Source organism: Sceloporus occidentalis, unplaced genomic scaffold (genome assembly GCF_023333645.1).
Source record: "Sceloporus occidentalis isolate IW3139 unplaced genomic scaffold, rSceOcc1.0.p SCAF_7, whole genome shotgun sequence".
NCBI lineage: Eukaryota > Metazoa > Chordata > Lepidosauria > Squamata > Phrynosomatidae > Sceloporus > Sceloporus occidentalis.
In genome coordinates, this window is record NW_028316987.1 from 32,569,720 (window position 1) to 32,595,195 (window position 25,476).

At 39.6% G+C, this 25,476-nt stretch overlaps 1 protein-coding gene across 1 annotated transcript in view; it reads right to left on the reverse strand.

Annotated features, from left to right (window-relative positions):
- VOPP1 (VOPP1 WW domain binding protein) overlaps positions 1–25,476 on the reverse strand; it is a 71,885-nt gene continuing 46,409 nt past the window's right edge. Inside the window, exons 2-5 of the mRNA XM_089532531.1 lie at positions 19,209–19,267; positions 11,729–11,806; positions 9,968–10,104; positions 1–5,970 (exon numbers count right to left, since the gene is read on the reverse strand). Of these exons, the coding sequence (XP_089388657.1) occupies positions 5,789–5,970; positions 9,968–10,104; positions 11,729–11,806; positions 19,209–19,267 (456 nt within the window). The 3' untranslated portion in view covers positions 1–5,788. The remainder of the gene's footprint in view (positions 5,971–9,967; positions 10,105–11,728; positions 11,807–19,208; positions 19,268–25,476) is intronic.

Genomic DNA, 25,476 nt, shown 5'->3' on the forward strand with positions numbered 1-25,476 from the left:
CAATTTTTAATGTAACCTATCCCACATAAAGAAATATCACCCTATTAACACTTACAAGTTTTTTTATATATAAATATAGATATTAAAAAAGGTTTTATTTTTTTAAAAAGTCCCAAGAACAAAGCAGAAAATATCTGAAAGAAAGCATGCAAACAGTCATAAAGTAACTAATATATTTAATCACAACATTGCTGTGGTCCCCCCCCACCCCCGCATCAAGTACCATACAATTATCACAAGAACAGCAGTTTGACTTCATTATAAGGTGGTATGATCCACCAACAAGAATATCAGAACCAAATGGATCTCAGGGGTCGGGAAGTGGATTGCAATGTACAGTATCAGAATTGACTCTAAAATGGTCTATGCCCAATAGGGAAAGGAAAATTATCAAAATACACTGACAAGTATAAAATTGTTAACTGCTAACACCATAGAACCTACCCACACAAAGAGGAACTCTTTATTTACCACCCGACTAGTGCAAATGCAGCTCTGACTTTACACTGTTTCAGGAAGAAAAAATACATGTATAAACCACCTTGTGCAATGAGACAGCTTTGGTGCAAATTGGAAGCCTGAATTATAAAGCAAGGGCCATTTTCTGAAGCCAATATGCACCAATCCTGGACTCTCCCCCATCTAACCTAACCGTAGCTAATGTAACCATCACAAAAGGTAATACAACTGTTTGGTATATAAATCTTGACCTCTATTTGGTTATGCCACATGGGTTAGTTCCAGCTATAACTGTGGAAAGCCAAGTTGATTCTGAGTCTGTACTGATTTCAGATGATTTCTTCCTGATACTTAATTTATTCACTTGCAATTGGACAAGCCGTGAAGATGCACAACTGGGGTGGCCCTATGCTAGTGTCATATGATGTGCCAGAATTCACCTTTAAGAGCAATGGAATGAAAACGTGTTGTGGTTTCTGTGTTTTTGAAGCATGCATATTTCCAAAATGCTAAGGAATAACCTTGTGTTCCAATTCCGCTATCATGTATATAATGTGTATCCATGCTAATTAGAATTTTAAAAATCTGTGGATATTTATTGAAAGGATGGAGAACATTTTGGACATGGAACAACTCAATGCATACAGAGTTTAAAAGCATTTGTGAATGACTAAAAATGAAAACGAATCAATCCCAAGAAGTTCAGCTCTGAACAAAATGGTTTAGTTTACAGTTGTAAACTGCTTAGACACTGCTAGTTCGGTATGAAGTAGTATATAAATGAAGCTGTTTGTTTTTGTTTATAGGTCTTTCAATTAAATGTAGATGTTAGCATGGTGAAAGATGTTACCACAATGCAGAAATACTGAGCTTTCAGACCCCTCTTAGGAGCACTTAAGAGCAGATGAGGCGCTCCCCTTCTATGTGCGAGGATTTTTGTTTTCTGCTATGTGAACCTTTTACCACCTGCAGACTGATACGAGGTTAATCTAGGAGCAATTGTCTCACATGTTCCAGAGTTTGTATTGACTGCCTGTTTTTAAAATAAATTAATACATGCTATCCAATATTTCTAAAAAGCTTGTGAAATTTCATTATACATAACTTGAAGACTGAAATTGTGTTCTTAATTTACATAACAATGTCCCCCTAGGATATAGGAATTATGCAAATTAAATGTTTCTGCTACACAGGAACATTTTATACAAGCAGAATATTATCCACAGGGATACACCCAGCCGTGAATTCAGCAGAGAGATTAGTGTGTACAATGGAACAGCATGAACTTCATCATTTAATATAAACTCAGACAATTAAGGGAGGATTGCTAACTGGTGATGTGTCTTTGCATCCTAAATAGATTATATCTATGAATGCCACAGCGCTGGCAACACTTTACAAAGTATAGAGTCATACAAACAGGGTAGATGATGATCTGACGTGTATACTGTATTCAATGTAAGGCCTGTATCCTCCTTGTAATAAACTCAACTAGCATCCTCTTTCATAAAATATTGTTTGAATTATGGCTTGATGGTGATTCATAGGAGTTTATCACACGGGACGGATCCTGTGCAGAAACTAAATTTAAACTGAAAACAACCTGCATTTGCAGGTTATTTTTCAGACGACATTTGTGTGAAAGAGAAATAATGTGAAAATAACCTGAACGCAAAGTCATCAAAATCAGCTTTTTACTTTTGCTAAATTCCAAAAGTACAAAGAAGCTTTCCGTTTGGATTATTTTTTCATTATTTCTCTTTCACGCCAACGCATCTGACAACACCCGGATTTTGAAATCCTGTTTCTGCACAGGATTTTACCAATTCGTCCTCTGTGTGAAACCTCCATACAGCCACAGGCCATACGCCATAACCTAAGTCTTACTCCCTCGTTCTTGTCTGCACTGGGAGCCTGGAGCATCCTGGCCCTGGAGCTCCACCATTATAAAGGCCCTCCATTCCAATGCTGAGCATCTGATCACATAATTGGTCCACTGAGCTACCAAACATGTCTGTTGTTGCTGCAGGTCACTTTACTGTGAGGTCAGAATGAGACACCTAGTGATAATCATATGGGTAGCACCTTCTTCTGACCTCAGAGCAAATAATTGGCAACAGCAGCCACACAAGGCAACTCAATAGGATGAGTTTTAACAAGTGTTGTAACAGAGGGCTCTGGATCTTCCAGGAAGATACCGAGCGAACAGAGAAGCATTTTAGTACATTTGAAAAGAAGTCTACCCCAGGTCTGGCACTGAACGGGCCACACATTGTCTGGTCTGTTCATACTAGAACCAGCAAACTCCACTCTCCATGCCAAGAGGATGGGGAGAGGCCGTTTTTGGTCCATGCGGACAGGCTTCTAGACAGGTTTAGACAAAACCCGGATCCCACTGTACAAATTAGCAATGTAGCCAAGGAAAGAAAGTTCAGCACATACTTATTTGTCTATCTGAAACCCATGTGACACAAAAGTGGTTGGTTTTGGCAGGATCATGGCCAGTGTTCCCACTCATATTATTCTGATTTGTTTGGCAGGCTTATGGCAGTGTTTCAGCTATTGCTGGGGCAAAGCTAACTGAAGTAACACAAGCAAGTCTAATTCTGGTTTGTGTCAGTGTTAGGTTGAAGAAGGCCTCTACAATGCTGGCCTTTTTTTCTAAAGAAATATGAATAATCTAATTACCCTCAATTAAATTATTATTCTCAACAACAGTTGAGCCTAAACTGAGTCAAGCCTTTGGACAGGAGTTTCTCCATGCACACCTTAATAGCCCCAATTTCTACCTTCAAATATTCAGATCACTAACAATGTATGTTTTTCAGTCATGTTACAATTACATTTTCTACTCCTTGCAAGTTATCTATCATCAAGAATGAATATTCCTAAAACCAAACAGAGTTTTGCTAGGTCTTCATAGTATCTTAACTGATATTTTGATGCCTCTAGTCCTGCCAGCAGGTTTGCACAAGATATGAACATGAGTAAAGCCTAAGAAAAGACAGGATATGGTGCAAAGGTGTGTTGGTGTTAGAGAAGTGAAGAAAGTAAGAAGTTTCAGACCTTAGAGCAGCAATAGTGGAGGATCATTTTTATAGATTGTCACTGTAAACAGAACAATAAAAGACATTTAGAGGACTATATGACAAACAGCATTTTAAATTAAATGTTTGGTTTACAAGTTGGGCAGTGTATGTTTGTAAGATCTATCTGGACTCCATCTGCAATTGAAACTTGAACTTAACTCATTATTCCTGTCCAGGTTAAATATTAACTTGCAATGCTGATTGAAGATCACTAATCTAGAATTTGATTCAAAGACATAGCTGTGTTAGTCTGGAAAATCAGTCTGCAAAGGGACTTTGTAGTCCCTTTGAGATTAACTGAAAGAATCTGGTAGCATGAGCTTTCATAGACTTGAGTAGCATATTGAACAACCTTTGCATACTGTGCAACCTTGAACCCATGTTCCCTCCAGATGTTGTTGGACTGCAATTCCACTTCCAATTCTTAGGTGGCATAGCCAATGGCTGGAGTTGCTGACAATGTAGTCCAAAGACATTTGGAAGTGCAGAAACTGTTCATCCTTGCTTTATAGGCTTCTGGTACACAACACACTTGACAGTCTCTGTGTGATATTTTAAAATGTGATGCATATTTATCATTTTTAAAGTGTCCTCAAACATTCTGCACATCACATTCTGGAAACTCTCCATTTACCTTTAACTGAAGAATGAGAAACACAGTAGTGACAACTTGTTTTCCTTCTGTGTGTGAGTCCTCTGCCAGTAAAAGCACAACTATATACCACATCTGATGGCCTGGCTACCACAGAATGAACAAAGAAACAGGCAGTGGGGAACTAGTTATCCTTCAGTGTTAGAGGAAAAATCTCTAACTTATAGTCTCACCCATCTTGAAACGGCATGAGAATGAGAGGCTGAGAAAAGCAGATATGTACTTCTAATGCTAATGCACTAGCAACAAAGAACAGGACATTTCTCATAAACAGGAACCATAGAGCACAAACTGTCACGCTCATCTTGATGCTTCAATTCTCCATTTGCGGCTGTTATATTTTAATAGTCTTAATGTCTACATAATCTGTTTTTTATATTTTGAAGAAACTGCAATAGTTCCCTAATATATGATAAACCTCAAACCCTCTGAAATTCATTTTGAATAAATAAGTCATCACATGAAACAAATGGGTAAAAGTCACCTTGAGGAGACTGTTTAAAATGTTATATTTGGGATGATCTTAAAAATGAATGTTAGACTGAGAAGAATGTGAAGAAGAAATACTGAACACCCAGGCCAGATTTAGCAGCCATTTCACTCATGAAATCAAGGCTAATGCAGGTACACACTCAATGGACCACTGACTCCTTGCATGCTACATATCCATCATATAAATCATGATTCCCTGTATTTTACACATCCGTCACACTCACATCCTTAAAAACAGACAATTCTCCTTCAGTGAAGGGCCTATGGCTGCCCACAGCAAAACCATTTTTGACTTTTACATTTTTCTGTCAGAAATATTTTCAGTCAATTAGGGGTTTCTTTTTAGACCTAGGCCTGTCACCTTTTCCCAAACAAAACCAATGGTTTGTTACTACATTCACATCACTAATGCCATATTGCCATTTTAACTCTCAGTAACCAAAGGCTCCACCAACCTTCACTGTCAGTGGGGCGAAAATGGAGCCAGGTTAGAAGGATAGGGGCTGAGGGCATGCGGAGATGGTGCAATCCTGTTCCAGATCTTGATTGTGCCACTGAAATAGAGGAGTCTTATGCCAAGACAGGAACTTTTCTCACACATCACTCATATCACAGTTGCTTGGAGAGATCTTCATCCAGTCCTTTTCTAGTTCTCTGAGGTTTTTTTCATCCTCCTTACCTATTTAAATTAATTCATCCGTCTCCTCTTTTCTCACGTTTGCTGATGTCTCCCGCTCGTACTTAAAAGTCCAGAATGAGCTCCAGGACATTTAAGTTGGAGGACATTGCTTTGTGCTTACTACCATATTGTGCCACAATGCTGCATTAATATCTCTATTGGGGCCACAATGAGAATAATTTAAAAAGGAAATTGTATGGGCTTTAAATATAGGCTTTTTAAAAAAAAGCTCACGCTTACACACACAAAAAAAGACTTTTGCTCTTGCTTGGAATATATCAAACAGTAATTCCCCCCATGCTGCAAATCTGCCACTCCTGTCCAAATAATGCTAACTGAGAAAAGAGCAAAGGATGCTGGAGCAACTCTCAATATTGTCTCTTTCTGACCAAGTCACCACATCCTTCAGCCCTGAGGTTATGTGGAAGATTTCACGGCCTGTTCATATGGTGGAGGTGGGGTGTTGCAATAAGAAGGTGGAGGTGGGTAAACTGGGTTCACTTGTGGAAACTTGGGTTGAACGTGGTAAGTCATAGCCATAGGGCTCATCACTGCTCCTTCTGGTTCTGGGTAGTATGCCATTCCTGGCTGCTGTGCTCCTGAAAGAAGAAGACAAAAAATAATACCTGGTACTGGTCTGTACTGGTATCTTTGAAAGAAGCATTATACAGTCTCTATGGTACCAATGTCTATGGCCTGTTACAGACTGCCAAAATAAAGCTGCTTGGGGTCTCTTTGGAGGTATGCTATTTAAATGATGCATGGGTCCTAAGAGTCCGGAGGTCACGCCAAACCACACTCCATTCCTAAGCACTGGAGTGCAGCTTTGGTGCAGCTTCCAGATTCTTCAGATGCATGCATCATTTAAACAGCATACCTCCAAAGAGACCCCAAGCAGCTTTATTTTGGCAGTCTGTAACAGGCCTAAGTCTCCAAAGACATTCCACGATGAAACAATTGCTGAATTAAAAAATGCATTTTCTATAAACTGAGTAATTCAGGAGATCTTTGTCCTTGAGCAACTAGTAGAGAATGGTGATGAAATCCTTATCTTTTTCTGACCTACAAATTCAATACAGGATAAAGCAAAGGTACCCAATACCAACAATATCCAAAACACCAGTTAATACACATCTAGGGCCTTTTACACCTTGGTTCCTTGCTACCTCTTCCTTATTAAAACTAACTGTAATTTCATGTACAAAAGCTGTGATAAGAATCTATACTAGGATGATGAACACCTGCCAAGTTACACACACAGATTTCAGGTACTAATGATCATTCAAATAGCTCCCACAGAAACAAAGGGAAAAGGCTGCCCTGACTCAGATATTTGTTATTTTTCTTGATTTGAAATAAACATTGATACAACAAGAAGCATTATCCTGTACTTATTGAGCATTCCTTTGTCTGTCTTTCTCTCTCTCTCTAAAACATAAGCCCTCATCCGAATGTCTGCTCCAAGACAAGGTTTTTAGGGTATGAGCCCCTTGCCTCTACTCATAGAATTGGAGGGATGGATTTGATACAATGCTATCTTCCATTTTCAATTGTCTTTCCAGGGGTTTGTTACCATCACCACCACCTCCTTCTCCTCTTCATCACCACCACCACAACCCCCAGAAATTGGCGAGTGCAAGATGGAATAGCTGTCTAATATATTTTAATTACCAGCATTAGAAGTTGTGTACCTGTCCCCACTATAATAGGGGTGCCTTGCTGCAGTTCCCTTCTAGGTTGAGGTTATTTTGTTTATTGATTGTATTCTAGAGTCAGCTTTGATATTATTTGATATTGATGCAATTCTGAATTATACTATACTGGATGATGGGCAACACAGATATGTTCTAAGAGATGTTATGGTGGCAAAACAAAATTATATTCTGGGTGGGCTGGAAGATGGTATATAATTACAGTACTTTAAATAAAAAAATATTATTCTCTGACACCACAAGGATCACTCGCCTCAGGCAAGAGTTCACTAGGGAGAAGACCTTAATTTTCTATGTACGCTGTGTACTATAGACAACTGTGTCCATATGCACACCCATGTCTAGGTAAGTGGATTCAATTTATTTATTTGTGTGTTTACTTATGCTATTAGTTACATTTATATCTTGACTTTTTTTCCAATAAGCCCAAAGACAACATACATGGTACTCTTCCTCCCCACAACTCTATGAAATAGATTATAGAGTTGAAGGAATGTGTTTTGCTGGCCAAGTTCACCCCAGAAAGGGGTATCTGAATTGGACTTGCCAGTTATTTCTGTCAGTCAGGAGAAAGACGTTATGATAAAATCTCAATTCTGGAAAACCTACTGGAAACCAAATCTGGAAAACCATTTTACCTACTGAAAATGGCAGCTACATCCTTTTGCGTGAAAAACAGGCTGATGAAGACTCCTTTGCTCCCATTTAAACTTCCCAAATACAGCAATAATTTTCTGATTATAAATCTTAAGTACGGTCACCCTTCCGTATCCGCAGGGGATCCATTCCGTACCGTGGATAAGGAAAAATGCAGGCCCTCAAGTCCCGTTGTTTCCTATGGCCACACAATGTGCACACTGCCTCTAGCACAGCTGCATGCATGAACCTTCATTAACAACAATGGGGCTTGCTGTTTGTGGAAGCTCAAATCCACAGTTGGCAAGTCTGCGGATAACAAGAGCCCACTGTATACTAACCTTACGCAGTTTGGGTAATTCCTGAGAATCTCATTTAAAACAGGATCACCCAAGATCCTGCATCACTAAATGTACCTATAACGACAAAGCTCTGTCCTTATATCTATGTTTGATGATGCCACTGCCAAAAGCCCTACCCTTTGAGCCAGTCAGTGATGCAATCAAGGTGCTGCAGATCAGGGTCTCCAAGGTGCTGCAGATTGAGGTGCTGGGAAATGACATCTGCAGCACTCTTCTAGTCACAAGCTCACTGAGAACAGGCAGATGGAGAGACCACTCATGGTTCTGCCACAATGCTTCTCTCCATTCACCCCAGGACTAGGAGAGCACTACAGATGTCAGTTCCCAGAGCCTGGATCTTGGAAACCCTTTGCTTGGGTTGTTGCCTAGCTGAAAAGGTAGGTTTGGGGGGTCACATTCTGTCATTAATGGCCATAAACATGAATTCTAAAAGTTACGAGATTTTAGTCTGGTTTATGATTTCTAACCTACTGAACAGCATGGCAGTTGACCATATTTCTGGTCCCAGTTGCTATGAACATCTAATGTATGAGCAATGCCTGTTGAATTACCACTGGCTGAATTGTTCAAAGCGTCTGCATAACTCCTGTACTGCTCTCTATTAATATCTACAATACGTACTAAGAGAAATCATGAAATGCACTTATTTTGAAAAATTCATATTTTCTTGGTGCAGGATATTAGATTTTTATTTTTAGCATAGAGGAATCACAGTTCTGACTAGGCTACCTCTGAACTAGCCTGACAGAATGGCAGGACTGAACAAATTTCTGCTCAAATCTCATGGTGCTGGAGAACAAAATACTGTGAGAATGAAAATACTTTTAGGCATTCTAAAGGGAGCACAATTTCCGTTTTAGACTTCTCAGGAATGAAAAAGGTCATATCTTTTCAATTGTAAAAAACAACCTCCTATGCTCCTTAGGGATGTAAATGTAGGGCAGAATATTCTTCTCAGATTGTTGCTACCTTCTTTCTCATTAACATAGAAGGAAAATGGTTCCATTAAAGCTAAATTCCATGCCTTTGGCAACCTTTAAATTCAGATTTGCTGAGCAGCTCACACAGACAAAATATCACGTTGCAAGCCAAAGATTTGCCTTGTCCACAAACAAGGGGTGAAAATCGGACTTTTTGACAGCAGAATGGACTCTCTTTGGAGGTTCCCCTTACCAACTGCAATTCCTTCAGATTTCCTACACCTGTCTCTTGATCCTACTCATACTAAAGTCACAGCTCCATGATATTTTGCATACCGGAAATTTACAGGCAAGAGAACAAGTTATCATATGCTGAGAAAGGCAACTGCCTGAGCTTTTGAGAGCTGCTGGCAAACAAAGCGGCCAAAGCTAGGCTAGAGTGGCTCAAAGGCTGATCTCGTGTAAGGCAGCTTCATATATCTCCATCCTACTAGGTGCACAGAGACATCTTTATCCTCCGGTTTCTTCATGGTTGCTACAATGATTCCTATAATTAACATCTGGATTTCTGATTTCTAGATACCCTGAGGTATCTCTAGCTTCAACATTTGGATTTCCTTCAAAAACCATAGCACACATCAGTATTATGTTGACTGCAGTTATTCTAGTAGGCAGCTGAGAACTGTGGCTATACAATAATAAACAATATTATTTTCTTTGCCTAAACAAACATCTGTCTGGTAAAGGTACATTTTGGTTGTCCAAATAAAGGTATCACTGTTTTGTGGATTTTTGATGTTATTGTACTTCTCTCAGCCTCAGATGGAGGCACTGGAAAATCCCTCTGAATAAATCTTGCCAAAGAATAACCTGTGATAGGCTTGCCTTAGGATTGCCATGGGTCAGAAACAACTTGACAGCACACAACAACAACAATATTCCCATAAAACAGAAGTAATCTCTGACCTGCTGCACTGGGATTAGGTGGCCGAGTGTATGATACATTGTAAGTTGTTTCATCAACCAGTGGTGGAGGATACATCCGCCTTCGGATAAAGAAACCGGCCCCACAACAAAACAAAACTCCCATCATCAGCAGGAACCTGAGCAAAAGGAAAAGGAGAGAATATGATGGCATAGTCTGAGTCTGCGTAATGTACAGCACCACAAGGATTGACTACTCTATAGCTAATTATAGATCCCAGCAAAACCATCAAATATCTGAAGCTCAAGGATATATAGATGGCTCAGGAGGCCTCGCTGACTTATTCTGAAATGGAAATTTATCTCTGTGCCAGAAAAAGCATGTATTGTTTCATGTCCAAATAGCAACTAGCTGCATGCCACTATCTGCCTCCCATTTTCAGGTGGGGAAACTTTGACTGAAATAGACTCGCTGCATTCATCTATGGTGAGGCATGTAATGAAACAACCATTTGGTCATCTGTGGCAATTAACAACTCTCTCCAAGTGAGCAGAGAGTAGATTTTTTGAGATGCTTCTCTGCCTCTTTCTCTTAGAGTATTGATATATAACAAATGACCAATATGAGGGGCAGCAGGCTGTGAGCATTAGTATCTGCAAAGCATGAGTAGTGTACTGAAGTGTTACTTAAAGTAGTAGTCATTGGACTGGCACCAGCCCGCAAACTCATTGGAGTGTTTCTAGGAAAGAAAGACATAGTTGTAGTCAATGGACAAAAGTATGATACTGGTCCCTGGCACCCTGGGAAAATTCCTCTCTCTGTTCAACCATTCCTTGCCATTCAGGAGCATTCAATATACCTCTAGATTGGCTACACTTGTTAAACAATGCTGGGCATTGCCAAAAGAGTGCACACAACCTTTTCAGGATGTTTGGAGAGAAGGATGGAGAGATCTCTCTCCACCCTGTCACCTACAAAGCCAATACAGCAATGTTCTTTACTCACTGCCAATCTTTCCCTGATTGGCAGCAATTTAAAACTAGTGGGAAATGTGTGGGTGAGGGAGGGACATTCAGCATATCGGGTTCCCACAAGAGACTGCACAATGCTTTTGGGGGAACAGGTTGTGCATCCCCAGGGTTGCCATATGTGACTTTGTTAAATTCATATTATACAAATTACTTTATGCACCTGAAAATCAGTATGCCAAGGGATCTTGTAGCACTTCTGAGACTAGCTGAAAGAAAGAAGTTGGTAGCATGAGCTTTCATAGACTTGAGCCTGGTTACCCAGATGTGTTGCTGAAAGGCAGGGACATATTTGTTCCTCGCAGAACAAATTGACAAAAATGCCCCATCTCTTGATTCTTACAAGGACAAGAATTTCTTTTTTTAAACGAAAGTTTGGAATCCATGCCAGATAATGGCAAAAACAGTCACTAGGTGGCATGCCTAGAATCCAAGGCTGTATCTACACTGCAGAATTAATGCAGTTTGGCACCACTTTAACTGCCATGGCTCCATGCTCAATTCAATTCTGGGATTTGTAGTTTTGTGAGATATTTAGTCTTTGATTCCAAAAAACTCTGCCACAACAAATTATAAATCCCCAGATTTCATAGGATGGAGTCATGACAGTTAAAGTGGTGTTAAACTGCATTAATTCTGCAATGTGGCAGGAGCCCAGGTAAAACCTTGCCAATAGGAGGCATGGCAACCCTTTGTACCCACGTTACATTCATCTATCCATTTTAAGACTATTTTAACTACAGAGAATGGAAGGAATGGTTATTACTGACTTACCAAAAATACCATAGTCTCTGGATAGATAGAGTCCTCACACAGCATCTTGAACCACAACAGTCTTCATAAGACCGACACCTACATAAAATAAAAAAGCAGAGTTTCTTGGAAATTGCAAAGCAAAATGCAGCATGTCAGAATATGGAATCTGCAGGAAAGTAAAACCTTGGTGGGCTAATAATCCATCAAAACTCACTATTTTAACCGTCAGCAATGAGCTGAGATGGCACAACCCGCTCTGAACAAATCTTGACAAGAAAATTTCATGACACATTCTCCTTAGGGTCGCCATAAGTTGGAAACGAGTTGAAGGCACAAAAGAACGAGATGAGAAACATAAATGGAAGACCCAACTATTCTGATCCTAAGAGTGTTGTTTTCAACATTATCCATCTGGGGTGAAACCTGGACTGCACAGCTATGCCTGCTCAAGTCACAGATGGGGAGCTCACTTACAACTGGCAGCAATCTTGCCAAGAAAACCCCATCATAGGGTTACTTTAGGATCGCCTTAAATCAGAAATAACTTGAAGGCACACAACAACAACAACCAGAAAATTCAAAGAAGATTCATCTTAGAAATGACAGACTGGACTCATTTTCATAAAGATCTTCACCAGGATCCAACAGCCAACAACACTTAGTCCACATGCATTCCTGAAACAATGCTGCTGGTTTTCAATGGTGGCAAAGATCTTTAGGTAGCAAATATTTAACACCTGTAATAGATTAAATAGGGTAAAAGACCATCTACAGGATAGAAGATGACTCAAAAATAAAAGTGCAGGAACACTACTGCTGTTGCTTGTAGAACAGCATGTCAATGTTGCAAACACAAAGGAATTGTTTTTGCCAGCAAGCTCAGTCCCTAGAAATTACTAAATTTTATCCTGCTCTCAGAAAATAATCCCTCAAATACTCCTCTTTGTAGCTCAAAAACAAGAACACACAAAGGGGCAGCCCCCTCTTAGCACCGTCTTAAATATATTCAAAGCAGGTCAGGTGGCCACACACACACACACACAATGGCAAAGGGTATAATCTTCACAAGGACATTATCATGTAAAAATGCACCTTACGCACCACAAAAACATCCATAGGGAAAGCTGACATGTCAGGGAAGAAGACTCTAGTTTTCCATACACATTCTGATCTGGGGGTGACCCATGTGGTTTCTGAGGTCCAAAGGAACTGTACTACATGCTCCCCATAAATTTCTGAATAAGATCTCAGGCTCTTAATACTATTTTCACTTGAAACCTGTATTTTTGGCACTTAATTATTAAGACATTAATTCAAGCAACAATTCCTTGTATGATTTATTATTATATGATGTGCCAAGAAATCAAAGCCATGGGGAGGAAAGCAAATCAAATTGAAAGGAAAGCTGTACAACATTAGATGGACAACATCCCAAGGACTCAGATGAAAAAAAAATGCTGAGCTGGAAAAGAAACCAAAAGAACTTACTGGAATAGAAGGTTTCTACTAGAAAGAAAGAAAGAAAGAAAGAAAGAAAGAAAGAAAGAAAGACATATAAGCCATGAGGATTAACCATATACAGTATACTTGACAATAAGTCAACCTCATGTATAAGTCGAGGGTAAGTTTTGGGGCCAAAATTATGGATTTCAATATGACTCATGGATAAGTTGAGGATGAAACTTAAGGCATGCAATTAAGGATGTAAAGGACGAAGTTTACTGTCTTCACGTAGAAATGGCTTATTCAGATCCTTCTAAGCCCAATTCCTCTTAGCACTCTATGGAGGGAAAGCACCAAAGAGGTGGAACCACTACCATTTACCCACCCAAGCATTCAAAAAGTCCATGGTGGAAAGAGTTTGGGGGTTGGTGCTTCTTTTGGGTGCTCATACCTTTTGCCACTCTACTCAGAGAAGGAGAAAAATAAACTACTTACACTGACCCTTGGATAAGCCAACTTTTGGGGGTCAATTTTTTGACAAAATGTTCTAGATTTATACATGGGTACATGGAGTAGTTTATTATTACTGACATTTTAAGACACTTTTATGTTAAAATGTTCAAGATGACCTCAAAATATTTTAATGTATTCCATCCCTTGGGTAACCTTTTTAGTACAGTAACACCAGTTTACACTACAACGTGATGTGAATGACTGTTTCACAGATACGCACTATACTCTTTAAAAATATACATTTTATTATATGAATGACAAATGTTTACTAAAATATGTAATGTACAGGTACATCCTTCGTAGAGGAAGTACTGCAACTTGGTTGCAAACCCAAGTAATGCTATCTCCAATGAAATAATACAATACAAATAGCTGCAGAGGATGAAAAGCAGAGGTTGCTACAGGTTGCTGTGCCATTGTTCAGATCTATTTATTTATATAATCCTACTCAATTTTAAAAACGCAACCAAGAATATCAGCAAATATTCTTGGGGTTGCTCCTGGTGCAAAATGTGAAGTAAACAGAATATCAAAATCAATAAGAATATAGCTTTAAAAAAAAAAACCTTTCCACCTTTCCTTGTGGTTCAGATCAATACCCAGAGAAGAAATAATATTAGGCCAGTGTTTATTTCATACACAAGTTTCCTTAAAAGGCCGAGATAAATAAAAAGGTCTTCACTGGATGCTGGAAAGTTCGTCAGGGAGGCCAGCAAGACCATCTGGGCTATTTCACAGCCAGAGTTCTACCATTGATAGACATTACACTAGTACTGCAAATACAAAAGGAGATGCAAATGTTTACAAGCTTGATCAGAGTGTGCAATTTGTAGGCTTCTTGGCAAAAATACTATTTATGCCAAATGTTGCCAATCTGTAGGTTTCAATGCTGCCTTCTAGTCTCAGGGCTTATGTTACACACTCTAATTCCCCTTCTGTTTCCAGTGAAGGCTCTGAGAGCTGAGGATCCATACTGCTACTGGCATACCAGGCTGTATCCCGCCTCCAAAACATGAGATGCTGGTTCAAGCGCCAAAAGTACAAGATAGCAGTCTTGTTCAAAAAACCACCTGGATACATTTCTCATAACTGAACGCGCACAAAAATCTGCTTAGTCTACTCTGTTTATTTTGATTATAGAAGCTGATGACAATTCTGATCAGCATCACCACCACTTTCTCCTCGTTTCAATTAATATTCCGCGTTTCAACCAGTGAGCTCATGGCTCTCCTCTTTGACATTTTAGCCTCCAAACAATTTTGTGAGTTAAGTAGATCAAGAAAGAAGGATGGGTCCAAGGTCATCCTGTGAGTTACATGGGTCACATACCCTCCAACTGTCCCAGTTTGTCAGGAACTCATCAGGGGAAAGAGAAGAGGGTGGACTCTTACCCTTCCCAGTTGGCTCAGACAAAAGTAACTGCTGCAGCCTGCAACTTTCATACATGAACAGTGCAGTTTTGGAGTGACATACTGTATGTACTGTGAACTGAATCCACTGATGCAGCAAAGCTGTAACCTGGGAATCACATACATCCTGCAGAATTGTGACCTAGTTGCCATATTTCAAAAGCACTCTTTTTTGTTCTTAACCGCCCTTGGGTCAATTTTGAACCCATGGCAACCCTATGGATGAGACATCCCCAAGGCTCCCTGTCCTCCACTGATCTGCTCAGTTCCTGCAAAGTCATACCTGTGACCTTAATAGAATCCATCCATCTAGCATGTGGCTTTCCTTTCTTTCTGTTTCCCTCCACCTTTCCTAGCATTATGATATCAAAGATCAGCTCCCAAATCCAGGCTGAACTTGATGCCCATGATGATCACAGCCTGAAGGCTCATGCGAGATGGGGAAAGAGAAGCAAGCAAGATAAAGACATGGATCTATTCCTCACAAATAGCATAAACCAACATACAGGTATTTTTCAGTTAACAATGTGGAAGTGTTCCTGGGCATTATTTCTTTGACAGAAAATTTGGTACCAAAGACACCAATAACATGGAAAGAACAGAAATAGGTTTCTGAACCACCAAAAAAAAAAAAAAAAAAAGGAATGGTTCAAAAACAAAAACAGTACATACACACAAGATCAGGGAAGTCTTATCTGCTCTCTCCTTTTATGTTCTGCTGTTTCACAAACGCTCTGTAAGGGATTGTGTAGGCAGCTTCTGTTTACCTTATATGTTGCAGGCAGGCACACACAGCAACAGTAAGATCAGCTGGAGCAGAGACCTGCTGTTTTCTAGCTTTATTGCATTGTTTATTGCAGACATGATACTGCAATCCAGTACCTGAAATTCTGTGTATATCCAGCCCTCCTTCAACATTCTCCCAATGCCAATGATGCGTTAAAAACATCCAGATAGATAGAATCCTCACTCACCTATCTGCTAATCTGAGCAACACTGAGAAAGAGTAGCTAATGATGTAGTAGATAAAACATGAAATATATATTTATACAATGTCATCAAGATGCAGTTTAATAAGAAAAAACTCAAATATTTTCACCATATCATAACCCAAAAACTTGACATCCAAATTTAGGGCACCGCTGGGGTCTCTCCTCCCCTGTCCTGGTATAGCCAATGGCTGCTTGAACTGTTTTCAAAATGCACTGTGCAAGATGCATGATGGTAGGGAAATGTATCAAGGTCAAGGCAATGATGATAAATGAGGCCTTTGGTCTCTAGAATATCAATCAATCCCACTGTTTCTTTTGGCATGAAATCCATCATGTTGACTGGATTTACCTCCTACCAAGCACTCATTAGGCTTCCATTGTTAAAGCGACATGAGGGGAAATGTCCACAAAGTCCGACCCTCATTTGCTGTTGTCAGGAACAATATCCATAAACAACAGGCTCTTTCATGTGAAGCTCAGCACCATTAATCAGTATTTCAATATCTGGATCTGAGTCCTGAATTCATCTCATTGATGAAGTGGAGTATGAATTCATTATTTTTGCACATAAAAAATGGACATGTAAGGAAGAAGCTACACTGGGACTACTTCCGGCCTTGACAGATCTGGCAGATTCATTTTTTCAGGGGGGGGGGGGTATTTGTTTGGTCTGGGTATACATCCAATAGACTTCCCCTATATTTAACCTGTACTATAACAGCAGGACTGATCTATTAGCAGACTAGCTTCTGTCACTGAAGGTGTAAAACCATATGCTAAGGGGGAAGAAGGTATCTTGATATGAACGAATGTAGGCAGAACAGGAATCCCATTATGATGGCGTATAATATATAATCAGTGACTGTGAAAGAATGTCATCGCAATGTCTTTCCTGCCATGGAGCAAAAAAATCAAATCCTGGTGGAACAAATGCATGTTTTGATGAGGAGGCGAAGGAAATATCGTATTTAAGCTAACCCATCTGTTCAGATCAACAGGCTATATATCATGTCTATGTATCATGATGAATACTATAGTTACCTGAACCATCAGGCTTAGCCTCTTCTGAGCTGTCTCCCAGCAGCCATTCCACCAGACTGAGGAAGAGGGAGAGATGGGAAACAGGAACACCCTGTCAGTTCAGCTGACAGACCTGCAGTTTTTGGCTCTTCCTTTCTTTGGGCTGTTTCTGTTCTAAGTTGTTATGATAACAACACTATGTCCAGTTGCATTATAGCATTTCAGCCGCATTAAATCTGGCCATTTGATGAACCACATAAGATTGCCGTCAGCCTGTTGCTAACATTGTCATTTTATAGTTTTTTTCCTCCGGTATGCTTTTTTAAACACCTTTGCTTAATGAAGAAGTCAGTACAGTTTTGAAAGCTATGCATTTTGGTTGACTAAATTAATATGATCAAATAACATTAAGAACAAGTATGTGAGTTTTCTTGTTTTCTTTTTCCCTTTCTATCTCCTCTTATTTTTGTGTCATGTTTTAGTTTTTAAACCTGTGGGCAGAGATTATCTGGTCTTTATTGACATGCAAATCACTCTGAGAGCCCTGATAGCTGAAGCATGGATTACAACGATTTAAAATAGATTATAGATTTTTAAAATACCAAGAAAAACCAACTGGGTATCAATGCTGTTATGATTTTTAAACAACTTCTACAGACATTCCTCACTCTCTGAGTCCCTCAGATTTGGTGTAGGGTTCAAGAACCAGGGTTTTGAATGGAAGGATTCAAACGAGTTCTCAAGAAAAGTGTCACTGCTAAAGCAGCTAGGAAGCCAGTTCACAAATGGACCAGAAGTGGAAACCTGCTGGACCAGTCCAAAGAACTACTGTATTTCTCCTACCTGAGCCCCCAGAGAACTTCTACCTACCAGAGCAGACAATATAGGACTAGCTCAGGGGTGGGAAAAGAATGGTCTGTGAACTGCATATGGATGTAAGCTGTTATTGCACCCTACAAGGTGCATCCCTACCCTCCTCAAATTGGGGGGGGGGGGGGGGAGATGAATAAGAACATTTTGTTCTTCCTCAAAATGCCAGTATAGTGGTCCCTCCACAGTTGCTGAGGTTAGGGGCACAGGACCCCCATGAAAGTGGGAAAACCACTATTTTTTAAACTGAGAGAACACCTCTCTAGGAAACTCTAGAACCTCCAGCACAACTCTGTGGCCACCATCCAGTAGAAGTTGACTACAGAATTGTGTTGAAGGATGTACAAATGCCTAGAGAAGTGTTTTCTCTAGGAACCTGTAGGTTCTCCAGTACAACTCTATGGTCAATTTTTGGTAGAGTCATGCTAGAGGTCCTAGAGATTTCTAGAGAGAAAATACTAATCAAATCCGCAAATAATCAAATCCGCAAAAGTCAAGGCTGCAAATGTGGAGAGACAACTGTAGTATTCTCAATGTTTCTGAGGGGTGCTGCTGGCCATTTCCCTCTGGTCTGGTTTTGTTTGTTTGTCTCCCTCATTCTTTTAGGCCCAGATTGGCCATTTTTCTCTCATGCAAAAAGTAACTGTCTTGGTTAGTCCCAGCATAGAAAAAAGGCCCACTTGGTATGAAAGAGGAAGGAAGAGCACAGGAACAACTTTTTATTCCGTGACCAGAGCTGAGAATCCCCAGATGGATGGCTAAAGTGGTTGGGAGCTTTGGGGCACTATAATGCAAAATGGCCCTTGATGTTGGTCACAGGTGGCAAAAACCAGAGTTTCTGCAGTCCCAGAACTACTGATAACCCAAAAAAGAGGTCTGAATACATCTATCAGTTTGACTAGTAAAATGTATAGATTAATTTTTTAGCTGAGTAATCTGCAGGTGTTCATTTTAAAATTGGCAGGGCTGAGACTGGTGAGCAGCTGTATCCTCCTAAACTCCTAAAATCTGGCTCCAATAAATTTATGAATGCTAACAGAATACAAAAGGATAACACTGAAATGGCTTCTTTTTCTAGCAATGAGTGGCTAACTTTTTAAATTTAATTTACCGTAGTCCTCCTACCACCTACTTGTTTTCTATAATACAATGCTAACATAAAGAAAACCTGGATCTGTCTCCCAGATTCTAATACAAGCACACATTCATACATGTCCACATGAACACAGAGAGAAGAAGAGAAACACTTACACATAATATGTAGGATACACCCCTTCAAAGTACCAGCACTGCTTTTTGGCCTCTGAATACTGAAAAGAAAAGGGGAGAAGTGGGATTGTTTATCATGTACAACAAAAACTGTAAGTAACATGCAATACAGTGTAGTAGCCTTTCCCAACCTGGTACCTCCCAGATATGCTGAACTATTAACTCCAATGGCTAACAGTTTGAGGATAATGGGGATTGCAGTCAAACACATTTGTAATACACAAAATTGGGGAAGGTTATGTTAGAGATACATCTAACCGAGAGTTCAAGAGAAAAAAAGTATGCAGTTGATAAATTAATGTATTCAGTGTGAGCAGATACAAAACCAAAGGCAAAAGTGCTCACAAATTTAGGAAATGCCACATTCCTAAAGAGAACAGTAGGGGATGTAGGGGGAAAGCAACTTGCAAGGGAAGATTTGAAGGCATCCAACCCCCAAGGCATTGTTGGCAGAGTATGAGGATAAAGAAGAAATAAATATTTCGAGGGAATAGTTCTTTAGTTTCTTTTTCTCCACCTTCCTCTCTGCCCCCTTGTTACTTCATCCTCACCTGGGAGGTTCTTTCTGTGTTGAAAGAGTGAGGTAAAAATAACCGGACTAAATATCATTGGGAAACACAAGGTTCAATATCCCTCTTTTCTTCTGAACCTTCTCTGCTAGTAACGTCTAGCTCCTGCATTTGTATTGAAAGAAAACCAGGGACTAGTGGATCCTTTACATCCCTCATCACTTCCACTTCTTCCTCAAGATTCCTGTAACTCTTAACTATTAAACAGAAACAAAAAATTACAGCACTTGCTACTTTTATCATCCTGCTTGATAAGTGACACTTGTTAAAACGTCCTGCCCTCTGTTGTTGTTGCATGCCTCTGTACAATACCTTCAATCACAGTGATTTAAAAGCACAGGAGTCCTGCCCTTCTTTGCATCTGGCCACTTATCTTGCATGATACAAAGCAGGTAGCGGGTTGAAGACCCCTGTGTTTGTTTCATTACAAAACAACTTGTAGACAGGTATTGACATTCCTGTGAGCAAAGCATATGATTATCTTTCACTGCACTACAAGACTACCTGAAGAGCTTTTTCTTCCACACTATTTATTACACATTGTTGTTGAAGCCACTTTTCACCTGCAAGACGCTCTATAAATTACTGCCACTCCAGCAGTCTGTCTGTGCTACTTTGATCCACTAACAGATAGTCACATTAGATCCCATCTTGGGAGAAAGGTGGTATATAAATTAAACAACAACAAACAAAGGCTGGTGCAGAACATATATTAATAAACTGATCATACCACTTTCCTTTTGTGCGTATGAGAATCCTAAGGATGTCCAACAAAATTTTATAGTGCAATCCCTTGCCTGTTTATTCAAAAGTCTATGTTAATTGAGGCTTACTCCCTAGTAAGTATGTCTCAATCTCAAAAGACATTTAGCAACAGCAGCCATCAGGATAGGTACATATGTAAGGTGTGGGGGTGCCTATCTTGTGTGTAGATATAGTGGGGGCAGAGAAAATGTGGTCCTCTAGATGTTTACCACGTTAAACCACCACCACCACCACCACCAACAACAGAACCTAATGTATGAAGACTACTGATGAACAGCAGACAGGTACACAATGTATAAACACTGGTGTCACTAGGGTTGGTGTCACACACACACACACACACACCCATTGATCTCCTCCCATACCACATCACATAGAATCCTTAATAATGCTCTCTGTATTAATGTAGTGAGCTAAATTATTCCCTGAGCCACTGCTATCCTTTCCACAGTCCATCCCCCAGGCTCCAATAGCGGCAATGAACTGGGCTGGAAGAAAGAAATAGATCTGGGGGAGATAATGTACAGTTAAAGTGGCCTTCTTCTGTTCTTTGGACATCCTCTTTCTGCCCTTACCCAACCTTATACATTATGGGACAGACACAGATTTAAAAACAAACATGTCCACGTTTGACCCTTAGTACCTACTATTTCGCAGCATAGCCTGAAATATCAATCTACTGTTTCCATAGCAGCAATCCCAACTAAATGGAGTAAGGCCTTGATTTGCTTGTTCAAAATAAGACCTTTCTTTTCAGTCCTAGCGTTCTCACCCTGTTGATTTTCCTGCCTCTGACATGCTATTGTTAATTTTAAATAAGTCCAATTTTGAATTATGAAATGGAAAGCATCATTTTAACTGGAATGTACGTTTGAACAATTTAATTCTCCAATGAATAGCCACACTGAACAATTGCTCAGTGTTCTGCATTTGGATCCCTAGGGGACGGGGGAAAGATAATGACATCTGCAATCCTGACATATTGCAGAAACCTTTGTCATGGATGTAAGATTAAATCCAGGCATGTGCTTTCCTGCAGACATGAAAATAATTATTTTTTCCTAATACCTTTAAGATACACAGGCTGGGGGGATTCTGTACGTTGTGGCACTAAAAAATAACTTTTCTACCTCTAAATGGTCAGCATTTGCATCATGTATGTAAAAGAACATGGGAAAGGTTATCATCCATGCTTGCTTCTGTGGAGGCAGGGAAGGAGGATCACAAGAATAGCTCTCCATCTCATGGAGCTTGGAAAAATTTCTTCTCAGACTATGGCCTGTTACAGACTGCCAAAATAAAGCTGCTTCGGGTCTCTTTGGAGGTATGCTATTTACATGATGCATCGGTCCTAAGAGTCCGGAGGTCACGCCAAAACCACACTCCATTCCTAAGCATTGGAGTGCAGCTTTCGTGCAGCTTCCGGATTCTTAGGATGAATGCATCATTTAAACAGCATACCTCCAAAGAGACCTGAAGCAGCTTTATTTGGCAGTCTGTAATAGGCTTGAATCTCCCAAATTCTCTGCTGGCTGGAGGAAATCCTGGAAGCTGTACTCCAAAAACATAACAAAACAAAAAAACTTTTCCAAGCAATGCCCAAGACATTTGTTCAGGGAAGCTTGGTTGATGTCTGACATGTTTCCATGAGTTGCATAGGAAAGTAGAAGGCCTCTGTAATGCTCAGTTTTCTTAAATCAACACTAAAGCCAACAGAGTTGAATAAATTTACAGCAGTGAAAGATCTGACCCGCTCTTGTCAGCCAGAGGCCAGACAAGGTGCATACAGGAAGAAAAACAGCATTATCGCCTTGTCTACCTTAGTTATTTACCCCCTTCTTCAGATTCTAATGCTCATATGAAAGTATATTGTATACATTTTTTTAAAAAATCAGATTGCATAATGAAATAGCCTTGCTTAAATGGTTTAAAGGAAGCAATGATGAAAGAAATGGTTTCCATGGATTCTGTCTATGGAGTTTATCACACAGGAGGCAAATCGCCCAAATAAATGGGGCTTAAATCCTGGGGAAATCCTGGGAAAATCCCACAAAAGCAGGGCTCATTGAGCATTAACGTGACATTAACCCATGCAGAAAGTGGGCAAAATCATGCTATGTGAAATTTTCTCCTTTACTGTGACATAGAGTTAAATTGCCTCTGGTAAAATAGCATTCCTAAAAAATAATGCTGCCACATTTTCTATGGTTTTGGTCTTCAGGATATGACATTTTGAAGGCCCAAAACCTAGAAGGCATGTTTGTGGCAGTATCTGTATACAGATAGTTAACCTTTAGCTATTGTAACACAGTGGCATTGGGAATTTTTTCTTAGCTGTGTTGTGTAATCTGTATATCTTTTGACAGTATATCGGAGATAATGAGTTTGGTACTGAACTGTCAGTTTATCAGACGTGTGGATAAAAAGCCCCTTATATTTTGATCCATTATTCTTATTTGATTATTATTTGACTGGAATGTCTACTTTGCTGGTGGCAGTGCTTGGTGTTTTTAATTTGCTAGAGGAGCTCTATTTTAAAAATCAAAAAGAATAAAAAAATTATCTGCAGTTGTCTTCCTAGATATGCACAGGTATGAATAATTCATCTAGCATTATAACACAAGCTGTCTGCCAATGTAGAAAATACTCTGCCATAGCTGGAAACAACAGAATTCTAACATATCCAGTCAATCCTTCTTAATATCTTTGGTTCTTCTGCAAACATTAATTATCCTGTTTTATTCTGAATTAATGTGGATTGAGACTGGACAGGATCCCATTAGAGGGCATTACACTGTATTTAAGTTTATTAACCTTTTCCATAAAAGGCACATTAACAGCTCCAAAATGCAATTTCATTTTCAAAGAATGAATCATTCATGCCCCTTGTCATTTCAGGGAAGATGGCAAATGCATTTCTGTCCTAGAGCAATGGGACTATAATTGAGCATAATGCCTTTCTCACTCTTCCAGAAAGAAAATTATTGCTTTTTGAATGGGTAATACCCAGTCTAATAAGCAGATGTTCAAAAATGGAGTGAAGTGTAGAGAAACAGTTTGCTTCTTTCACTGCTGCTTTGGTTCAAAACAAACATGCCCACTGCCATGTAAACAAAGACAACCCACAATTCTTTTTTAAGTGGATAGTAAGGTTATAAGGGATCATCAGGCCCCCTTTATTATTTGTCACAGAATATGGCAACAAACTGGTCAATGGTACTTCCTTCTGACCCATGAAATACAGCAGCTGGCATATAATGCAAATAAAACCTGTCAATATCCACTTCATGTCCAATAAAGGCCTGTTACAGACAGGCCAAAATAAAGCTGCTTCAAGTCACTTTGGAGGTATGGTATTTCAATGATGCATGAGTCCTAGGAGTCAAAAAGCTGCACTAAAGCCATGCTCCAGTCCTAAGGACTGGAGTACAGCTTTGGTGTGGCTTTAGGACTCTTAGGACTCATGCATCATTGAAATACCATACCTTCAAAGTGACTCGAAGCAGCTTTATTTTGGCCTGTCTGTAACAGGCCAATGTTTATTTTCTTATGGCTCAACCCAGCAAGCTTTATAATGTACAGGACCCTGGACAGTGGCACAGTTGCAAACAAGCACTGACAGCCATAGCTTGTTGGATGGCTGTGACAGACTCATGCAGATATCTCTCTGCTTGTGGGCACTTGCAGTGATTGCACAAATGGACACTTTGCTCATGGCTATATGTAAGACCAAATATTTTTCGCAGGAAGCCCAGTTCAACTTCCCTTTCTGTCATGAAGCTCTTCTGTTAGCCTCAGCCTCCATCTTTAATATGGGAATATAATTCTGATGTAATTTACTCTCTGCAATATTACTAAAGTCATCTACAGTTGGCCCTCCTTATCCACCGATTTTTTATCTGTGGATTCAAGCATCCAATCGCTTGGGGGGGAAAATTTAAGTATATATTCCAAATAGCAAACCTTGATTTTGCATTTTATATGAGACACCATTTTGTTAAGTCATTATATTTGATGGGATTTGAGCATCCATGAATTTTGTTATCCACAGGGAGATCCTGGAACCAAACCCCAGCAAATAACAAGGACCCACCATACTAACAACTCATTACTTCTTAGGCACAAATGCATTATATAACTTTCCAAATGGCATGGGTTAGTGACAACTAAAATTCTATCTTTGGGCTTCTTTCCAGACCTTTTGCTCAGCATGGGATACGAGAAGCCAAAATAGTTATTAAGCTATGTGGTTTTGATATAGTGCATCAAATGGATCTGGCTATGGTCCTACCCTTTATTGCTAATGAGTATAGCAGTCACCTTGCCTTCCATATGACAAACTATTTTGAAGTACCTAAACACAATAGGGCCTCTACTTTGGCACAGTGTTGTGCCCTTCATTCAACTTTTCTTAATATATACCTATACCACAGGGTGGTATAGGTATATATTAAAGGGTGGTATAGGAAGATTTCATATCTGGAGAGACTATGATCCTGTGATTCTGGACAAATGGAAACTGTGGGACATGTGATATCTCAGTGTTTATATTACAGAGACTTACGTATTAATTTTATTTCACCCAAATTGCACAAATACCCATATTGTACAGAGCAGTTCTATGTCTCTCTGTTTCTTTCAGGTACTAACTCTGTTATAACAAATAAAGTGAACAAATTCTGTGCTGCAGCAGTGATTAAAATTTGTTGGGTGATGATTTGTGCCACAGACTATAGGTAATGAACATCTAGCTAGGTTTTGTAATCCAATGGATAATGTGTTTGATACAGTATTTTAATATAATATGTATTTATAGCAAATGTCCCCCCTTTCTATGTTTTTAAGAGTTTTTAATTGATTGTATTTTGCTCTTCTCATGTTGGTCTATGACTGGTGTAAAGATTTTTGAACTATAT